Here is a 10,451-nt window from a genome sequence, read left to right as displayed (position 1 = left end):
GAGTAAATCGCCTTGATAATCCACCGTAAGAGATTCCACGGGGCGCAAAAGGCAAAACACCGGGGAAAATTATATGAAAGGATCACTGAAAATCAGGGATGACACCAGGTGTTCCCGAAAAAGAAGACACATCACACGATATATAGTTGCGCGCATATTTGTTGAACTCTATATACTTATAAAGCCTGTAGACCACGAAGAACCTATGTTTGATTGTGTGTTGTGGGTGGTTCTCTTTGACTGCTATTGAAGCATACGAAATAAATATGTTTTGCTTACAAATGAGGAGGACATCGTTGAATAGCGAAAAGTGCTGGGTTTGGATTCGTATTATTCTGATCTGGTTATTAATAATAATAAATAAGAACGACAAACCCCTTTCCATAGACATAAGAAACCTACTAAAGGCAGAGTCCGTTGTACGATTCCGACTATATCATGAGTATGTGTTTGTGAATCAGTATCAAATAGTTATGACACCAGGCCTCACTTGCACAAAGCGATCTTAGCGCTAAGATGATCGTAACTCCCATACTTTAACATAGGCTTACAATAGTCGTAGTGCTAAGATCGCTTTGTGAAAGTGGGCCCTGGTGTTGACGTCAGGTGCTCTCATGTTTTACTAATGGTCCATCTGTATTTGAAAACAACGTGTCTTATTCCACAGAAATGCATTTCAAAATAGAAGACAAACAAATGGTATATTTCATGTATTTTTATTATTTTGTATATTGAAAACGTTCACCACATTTTATATAACTCATCAAACATCATAGAAAAATAGGAAAACAAACCTCAACGTGGGTTTGACTCTTATTTCCATAACATAACAAATGCTATCACAAACATAGGGTAAAATGTCATTGATATCTGAGAACGTTGAGGCCACACCAATGTGTAAACCAACCGTACATTGCTGAACACCTTCAGAGCTGACATCTAACATTAACTGAACATGTTCAATCTGCTCTCAATATGAACATTGAACAATCAGAACACGTTCAGATCCTAAACGCACGTGCAGTGCGCATCATAGCACCATATTTGGAATGGTAAAAGTGATACCGTCTATCTTTGGCACAGTTCAGTTCTCTATCACGGTAACACCGAGTTGCTGTCTATCATCTGTTGGGCCAAGTGTCCACCTACATTCTGACCATCTTGAGAGAACGCCACGGAGACACGTGCATGCACGTGAATCACCACACATAGCACTATGAGGGTGACTCGGATTTCAGCGTATGATGATTAATGATACATTTGAAATATCACCCACTGTGTCACAACCAAGAGGGCCTGAAAGACGTGTGCACGAAGTTCACGTGCTGCTGTGTCGTATGTTACTATGGTGACACGGGTAGAGGCATTGGTTCTACTTGGTGCCTATTTGAAGTTAGGCTGACATAAATAATAGCACCGTTATCAGCGCTTCGCACAAATGCACATTCCAATTAATCATGATGAGTAGAATGTATGAACAATAAATACCCATGAAATGACTGGATTAAGAAGTGCATAAAATTGCAAAACTGCAAATAAAAAAGCTATCCCTAGCGGCCGTTTATACTGGCAAAATATAAATTTTCGATGTCAAAGATAAAAAAGTTTGTAATATCAGTTTCAATGAGATCAGTTGTTTCCAGTAAGAAACCGGATATGACGTCAATGTGTCCTTAGAATTCCGCTGCATGTGACTTCCGGCATTCATTTCTGTCACAACTTCTAGCGGATGTGGTCAGGCGGTTTCTCGTACAACCGTCGCAGCAGCAACACCAGCTCTGTCTACTTCAACGTATCACACAGTTGCAGCTATCACGTGACTGAAGGGTTCAGACGCTTGGCGCTGCCCGGTGCGTGCGCACACCGGAAGGAGTGGGTCAGCCCAGTCGGGTTCTTCACTTGGCCTTAGGTTCGTGTCTCTTCATGTGCAAGGCAAGATGGTCAGAACGGGCGAAGGAACGGTCGCAGACTTTACACTTGAATGGCTTGGCGCCCGTGTGTTTTCTAATGTGACGTGTCAGTTCATCAGACCGGGCAAATCGCCATTGACAACTGGGGAAGTGACATTTGTAGGGCTTCTCGCCTGGAAAAACAAGAGAACATCATAAATACATTGTTGCGTGAGAAAACAGGAAAAACAACATGCTTAAATCTCAAATATCTTACAATATGAATGATGCGGGCAATGTGCCTTTAAGTTTTAGAAATACATGGGATCATATACAACTGTGTTGACTAGTTGGAACTTTAAATATTAACGACATTCATACAAAGAAATAGTTTCCGAATGGTAGAGTTAATTACCTGTGTGTATTCTTTGATGAGCCTTGAGATGTGAGCTCTTGGTATAGGCTTTGCGACAACCTGGAAAAACAAGACAAAGACATAAGACATTTATACAAATAGTAGATATAGCTAACAAATATACGACTGCTTTTAACCCTATTGCTACAAAATATGTTTTCCAGAGATCTTTTCATTTATAATATTGTTCAACGCTACAACTGGTAAATAAGAGTAAATTTCGCTGATATTGAACAGATGTAGAGTTCTCAAGCTCTGAGCAGCGCGCGAGTCGATGAAAACAGGAGATCAATGCATATCGATCGACAATTGCTATGTACTGGTTACGGCTAAGGTCATAGTCACCCTGGCGAGGGAGAGCGGTCGTACAGTAGTAAACAACTGCTACGTCACTGCTGAGTATCACTTAGTCATGCCTTGCAACATGGCGGCTCTGGCCGCTTCGGGCGCTATGAAGTAACTTATTTATGACTCACTCCTTCTTGACTAACTAACACTGTTAAAGCAAAGAGGTTTCTACAAATATTTGATGAATTTGCGGTATGAAAGTCGTAACCGGAGAGGTGTCGGACATTTCTAAGAAACATGATTTCATCTGACGCAACGTTAAATCGGCTCGGTAGGCATATTTACCTGGGAAATCACAAAAGTGGATGCGCCTCTTCTCAAGTTCTGGGTTGTTTTTCCTGTTGTAGCGGATTGTAGAGCAACCGGGATGTGTGTTCTGTAGTTTAAGCGATCTCTGGCAAGGTGAAGAGTGCATCGGGATGGGGATGGACAACGCCTGGACACCCTGGACCTGCATTCCAGGGTAGGGGGGTGGAGGGGTCCGCCGGACGAAGTCTTGGCTGGGGCTGGCAGGTTGCGAGTTGGGCGGAGTTGGAAGAAAGACGGGGACGATGTGGGTAGAGTTTGAGTACTGGGGAACATCAGATTTGGCATATTGGTTAGGTTGGATGTACATCCCATTGAAAGTCACACTTGGCTCACTGATGCCGGGGATGTCAGACTCGGTGTAGATCACCTGCTGTGGAATTGACATGGGTGATGTCTGAGAACGTCCATCATTTATCAAACATGTTAAAGACTCGGGTTTTACGTCACCCATTTTAGAGAGTTCAAACTGGCAGGACGGTTTGTCAGATGTATCCATGGGTTCTTCCTTGACGGGTGAATCTTTGCATTTTTGTCGGTTGTCCACGTTGTCCGTCCCATTGTTGTCTTCTACCATGTTAATGCTGGCTCTTAGGTCCTCCCAGATCGAGTCGGACACCTTCAAGCTCTCAGCCTTCAGATCATCGTCCGTCTGGGGGATGACGCTGTCGTAGTCGGTGGAGCTGTCGAGGTTGAACATCTCCCCCGTCGTCTGGTCCACTGGCTCTTGCTTCACGAACAGATTGTCCTTGTCACAACCCTTGAAAACATAGCCAAAGAAGTCATCTACGATGGACGAACTCTCCCTGCGAGGGTTTGTATCCAAGCAATGTTGCTTGTCGACGAGTTGAAGCATTTGTTGTTTGGCGGAGTTCAAGAGCCCTACACGAAGTTGATTCAGCTCGTGAAGAATATGGTTGTTGGCTTTGGCAGGAGACCCTGGCACTTTGGATGGGTCCGCGCAGAAGAATTCGTCAATGACTGAAGCGCTTTCCCGCCTTGGTTTCTTTCCTTCTAGTTCCTGGCCTAGAATGTAGCGATCCAACTCAGCCTTCACCTATAACGAATAATGAAGAAATAAATATTTTGACAAAATTACACAGTATATTAAAATATGTTCAACTGACAAAAGAGAAACGCAAATTATGTTAGCAGTGTTGGAACAAAGGAAGCAGTACCACTTAAGCTAAATTCTATCTCCGGATATAGCAACATATATCCTTGGATCCAATGACTATTTCCTGACTTTTAAAACCCCTAGCCCTTCTCACATGTCATGACCATAACCTACTTTGGGGGAATGGCGAATTTCCGAAGCTGAATTTGTCAGAGATTTTTTTTCAATATCAAATCCAATTCGGCTTAAGTCCTGTTTTCCGATTGTGTTAGGTGCGAGTTGGTGAAGCTACGTGCTACTCCGCTTGTCACCCAGGTCCTTATAATACCTGATACTCGCTTCTATCACTAGCATTACGCGGCAATTTATGTTTCATTCATACGCCGAGAGAGAAAAGATTGGACGGGACGTTTCCAATACGCAGATCACCGCCCACACACATTCCCGTGCCTCGGTTCACCGAGTACACACGAGCAACCCCCTATCTATTTGTGAATCATCGATGGCCGAGATCTTCCGATTGCTTAATTGCCCAATTCGCTCATAAACAAGTGTGATAAAACATTAAGGTGGGTATTGCGTAATATGTCCCGTATCATTTACTGCAAGTCAGCACAGGTAATCCACTCCGGGTTCATAGTGTACATTTCTCCGAAACCCGAGAGCTCGGAACACCTCGGTTATTTGATTCGGTAAACATATCTCTATTTCCAAGAACTCGGGTCAACTGAATATATTACCCTACTACTGGCCCCGTACCACTGATAAGTGACGTTACGCCTCTCTATACACTAACACGTGATTTTAAATTCAAAAGCTAATGCTATGACAATAGGACCCCACTTGTAAAAGTCAACTCCAAAGATAAACAATTAATGAAATAAACACTTTAAAAGTTTGGAATAAATGTTATAAAGTTTCCAGTGATAAATAAAGTAAACTTACGTTGGCAGGTAGACTTGGCAGTACAATTTCTGTCGGGGGTAGAAAACAGTCGTCAGTATCGGGGACGATCTGATCCTCAAACAGTTGTGCGTCCGGAGGTAGTAAGCACAAGGTGTCAGCCATATGTAGATACGTATATTTGTAATCCCACTTAGAAAAGAAGTGACTCGAAGTCAAGTATCCACGCTTAGTAAGCTAGTAGTTCCTATGACTGTCTCTCACGAGGAGAATCGGAGAATGAGGCCTGACTTATGAATGAATGCCTCTTATAGTCCCTTATGGGCGGAGCTACGTTCCATATTTGGATGATTGCTTCTGATTGGCCGTCTGGCTACGAAGTGTTTATCACGTTTCCAGCCTATAATGCGCGCTTTAAAGCGGTCAAACGGTCGATGACAGGTATCTGCATCTTCCATAAACTTGGACAGGCTGTTTTGATCTGTCCTAGCAATATTTCTCTCTCAACCAAAGCCTTTCACTCAGTTTTACGCGAGTGTATGCCCGCTCTCCATCGACCAGCCGGCGCTCGCTTTTCCGGGAGATTCGTCACGGAAAAAGCCGAAGAGTATTTGATGACGTCAGAAGGTCACAGGTCAGGGAACATTCCAGTATGGCTGCTGTGCGCTCGTAGTAAACAACTCTAGTATTGACGCAACGCTTTGCACTTGTTGAGTGACCTTCTTATTGTTGTAGATTAAACTGGATGTTATGAAAGCTTTCAATTACTCGTTACGTATGGAGGAAAATCAAAACAAACCAACAAACTCATGACCTATTTAATAAAGTCTTATCAGTATTGTTTCGTCAGAAACTCAATAGCGACATAATAGTCTACATGGTAACACCAAGCACAGAAAACAATACTGAGGAGGAACGAAACGTATTTCCTCCTGTGAATGATAATATATCACACAGATTACACGCCGCTGTATGAGAGAAAAACCTCAGCCTCGGGGTGTTTACCACGAGTCTCAACCATGACTAAGTGATTGCTAGTGTAACGTTGGAACAAGGGAAAATTCCCAGATGACTTATAGCTTTTTGTGTTGGGGTATGGTGACACGGTATCTACTTGGCCGGGCACTTGGGCAATGATTAAGCGTATTAGGGTGCTGAAGTGATTACATTTCAACGACGTGTGTTTACTTTCATGATCGATACACACGAAAATATTATTTTTTCTGGGTCACTAGTCATTAACTATTGTTGAACTATTTAAAGTGCCATGTGGTTCTATTGGTCATATATTTAATATTAATGTAAACATTTATTGTGTTAAATATTAAATCCAGGTAAGTGGTACTAAGGATTTATTACAACCACACGTGAAATCAAGCTCATGAACAACATGACACGAATAACACAATAAAACACACAAAATGTCCTTGGAAGGACGTGAGCGCCAACACTGGTTGATATCAGTTGTTATGGGAGGCTATGCGTATACCAGGAACGCAGGCTTGCACTCTTACTTCTGTACCGAGTGATCCGGCTTGCTCCCTGTTGCATAATATTCTATTTAGTGTCAGGTATAGCGGAGGATCAGCCGTACTCGGCGAAATGTGCGGGGGTGGGGGAATACAGCCGTGGGCTTTTTATAACTGCTTCTCATGGGCGGAGACTGTGTTCACACCGTTGAGGAACTAAGTGCTATATTGCTTAGGTTAATGTACTAGCGTCGGGTCGTGTTGTGTACTATGCGTTACTACCGTCACCCCGTTAATACACTGTATTGCCGGTTAACACGGGGAAAGTATGTGTTTATATATCACCATGGCAATGAGCTATTGTTGGGGCCATACATGCCGTAACCAAATACCACCCGTGTGTATGTTCATTGCTTTGTTTTAATAAAGTTTGACTATATGTCTTTTTGATCGGGAACATACATGCAGAAACGTCTCGTGTAAGGTATATTGTGCTGTACAGTGCTGTACCATACATGGCTATGTCATACATTACCCTTGAAGATCCGGGTTAGAATAGGTCTTGAGAACTCATGCTTGTACCGAGAGGCGACTAACGGTATCGGGTGTTTAGACTCGCAGACTTGTTTGATGCGTGTCATCGTATCCCATTTGCGTGTATCGACGCTCATGATATCAATCACTAGATTGTCTGGTCCAGACTCGATTATTTACAGACCGCAGTCATACAGCTGAAATATTGTCGAGTGAGGGTTTAAACAACAAACAAACATACCATACATTAGTGTACTGTACTTTGTACTTTACCGTACAGTTAGGTGTTGTGATGTGCCATACTGTCCTGATATTTCGTACTGTACAGTACTGTGTTGTACTGTACAGTACTGTGTCGTGCCATACTGTCCTGTACAGACCTGCGCCGTGTTGTGCTATGTTGCACTGTTGTGCATGAGTTGCAATACGTCACATTAAACGTACACAAAGAAGAAATATTTCTTGTTTCTGACATCTTAAACTTCAAAAGTGGCATATGTAAATATTTTTGTTCCAAACCATGGCCTGCCTCTTATCTCACACATGCTAACCCGTAAGCCACCATATATCTTATCAAAACCGCTTCTCAGTGACATATTAACCTAATAAACAAGAATATTTTTGTCCAAACAATCTTAAGGTCGAATAAAACATAAAACGCTAGCCACGCAAGGTCAACAGTATACGCCCTTGTTCCTCGTCCAGTGTCGTCCCCAGATTGTAGACTTGACGCTGTTAAAAACAATTTTCACCAGGCAAAATGAGCACAATACTTGCCACACACAGAAATAAACAAAAACCATGTTCAATGCATATTGTGATGCTGAAATGTAACCTTATCACATCCACAAACGTTAATTTCTCGATAAGAAGAGCTAACGTATTAAGGCAGGACGTGTTTAGCTGTAATAAATGAATATGAACTGCTGAAAAAAAGTTGTTATGCCACGTAAATGGAATAACATTTCACAGCATTAGCCGCTGTTATGTGTAACCCCCTCTGCGTCACAGACTACTTGCGCGACGAAACTTGATTAGGACAAACAAATACTGTCGATCAACGTGGCATGTGGCTCGCTGACCAAATCCCTACTTACGTGATTAGCGGATTAAACCGTTTTTTCTCTTTTATGAACCGGGTGCGTGAGTATGGTTTTACGCCGCTTTTAGCAGACTATAGGGTAGAGAGGAGAAAGGGGCTTCACACAGCGTCCAAGGAATCGAACCCGGGTCTACGGCGTGACGAGCGAACGCTTTATCCACTGGGCTACCCCACCGCCCGTCTTTTATGAAGGTCCCAGTGGTTTGAAGGTGAGATTGAAGAGCGTCATAATGTGAATGTGTGACATGGGGCTACTCTGCTGCCGTCCCACATATGTTGCTGTGGTCTGGCTAACGTGGGATGGATAGCCGGAGCAGCTCAAGACAATCGTCGACACAGGATAAAACACATAATGCTCAGTATATGTTATGTTTGTGAAGACAATGACAACTACACTCATGGATACATGGATCAAACAGGCACATTCACACAAACACAACACAACTTACATAATCAGACATTATGGTTTGCAAACCAGAGACACTATTTTTATACGAACACTAGGAACACTGTGAAAAGATGAGGTTATGTAAACTGTGTTCAGGTAGACACGCGACTATTGTGTAAACATAACCTGTCCTTTTGACGCCAGGATTTATAAAATTCTTATCTGATAAAGACCTGGAATATAAGCCAGTGCGTCTCGATCCCCTTATCGCATCACGTTTATGCCTGTGTGAGGCTGCATCAGCTGTTTTCTCGCAGATCAGCGTTAACTCACCTTATAGCTCACCTGGGTCAGTATTTACCTATATAATCCCTTTAACCACAACCCCTAGCGAATCCCTTTAACCACAACCCCCAGCGTCCATCTCGCGACATCTTCCGTTCGATGCTCGGTCCAGCAACAACCCAGTTGAAGATGTTTTGTGGATACCCTATTGGATGCTACTCAATTACTGACGAGAGTAGACGTACACGAATCTACTGCTCAATTATTATCCTGTCGAAGACCAACTGATTACTGACACGACTCTGCTATTGAACTGATTACCTACACGACTCTGCTGTTGAACTGATTACCTACACGACTCTGCTGTTGAACTGATTACCTACACGACTCTGCTGTTGAACTGATTACCTACACGACACTGCTGTTGAACTGATTACCTACACGACACTGCCATTGAACTGATTACCTACCCGACTCTGTCATTGAACTGATTACCTACACGACTCTGCCATTTAACTGATTACTTACACGACACTGCCACTGGACTGATTACCTACACGACTCTGCCACTGGACTGATTACCTACACGACTCTGCCATTGAACTGATTACCTACACGACTCTGCTGTTGAACTGATTACCTACACGACTCTGCCATTGAACTGATTACCTGCACGACTCTGCCATTTAACTGATTACTTACACGACACTGCCACTGGACTGATTACCTACACGACTCTGCCACTGGACTGATTACCTACACGACTCTGCCATTGAACTGATTACCTACACGACTCTGCCATTGAACTGATTACTCACACGAATACGTAAGTAGTATGAATTATCCGAATCAATTTAACATGAAGTCATACATGTTGCACATATTTACCGATCGAAGGTACATTCTTTTCCTTGTTTCAAAGATCTGGGGTTATTAGGTTTGAATGATTCTGATGACTAATCCTACTTCTATACATCTGACCTCTTCGTGAGTTGGTTAGTTTTCAAATTTGAAAATGGAAAATCTATAAAGCATATTTCTACTTGTAAATAAATCTGTTAGGATTGTTCGCGATGCACACTGCCTGTGTCCCTATTGTTACCCCGAAGTCAGTCACAATGGGAACGTGTTACCTGTCGCGTTTATAGAACGCCCACGTGCCTTTAAGGAGCATCGAGTACATAGTTATCATACCCTCATTTGTGAGGGTTCTGTAACATTTATGTTTTTCACAAATGTACCCTGAATGTACAGGTGGATTGTAACACAGATTGGGCCCCGTTGGACCAATGTCACCCAGTACATCATACACATTCTGTCTTTTCGAGTCGGTGACGACATTAATCAGCTGTTCAAGACTATCTTTTTTCAGTTTCCTTGAAGCCCCAAACACTTTAATAGGTTGTCTTCACATTCGTAAAGCTGTAATAAACCTAATCGCTTTAATCCAGTCAGATTTTAGTTTATAACCCGATTAACGGTTCTTTATTTGCGCAATATTATTATCGTCGGAAGATGAATTTCCTGCATAAACGAGGTCCGGATGAATGAGCTTCCACTTCTTCAGTGAGATGTACCACGCCATTTGCAAGTGTCCGTTTGTGGATTTTTGAACGTATATACGTATTTGGAAACTAACGTTTTTCTTTGTTTTTAAACATAGTTACATTTTGTTACATTGTACATGCATTTTGA

At 42.5% G+C, this 10,451-nt stretch overlaps 1 protein-coding gene across 1 annotated transcript; it reads right to left on the bottom strand.

Annotated features, from left to right (window-relative positions):
* Positions 1 to 700: 700 nt before the first annotated feature.
* On the bottom strand, positions 701 to 5,268 carry LOC139450687 (Krueppel-like factor 5). Its single transcript, XM_071232491.1, has 4 exons — positions 5,021 to 5,268; positions 2,938 to 4,015; positions 2,305 to 2,364; positions 701 to 2,083 (listed from the first exon to the last, which is right to left on the bottom strand). Exons 1-4 carry the CDS (start codon positions 5,141 to 5,143, stop codon positions 1,896 to 1,898), a joined length of 1,449 nt encoding a protein of 482 aa, XP_071088592.1. The 5' UTR covers positions 5,144 to 5,268; the 3' UTR covers positions 701 to 1,895.
* Positions 5,269 to 10,451: the final 5,183 nt, after the last annotated feature.

The sequence above is a fragment of the Haliotis cracherodii genome, unplaced genomic scaffold (assembly GCF_022045235.1).
Source record: "Haliotis cracherodii isolate W230 unplaced genomic scaffold, xgHalCrac1.p SCAF_8, whole genome shotgun sequence".
Taxonomy (NCBI): domain Eukaryota; kingdom Metazoa; phylum Mollusca; class Gastropoda; order Lepetellida; family Haliotidae; genus Haliotis; species Haliotis cracherodii.
Note: the sequence above shows the minus strand (reverse complement) of the source record. Positions and strands in the feature narration are given on the sequence as shown.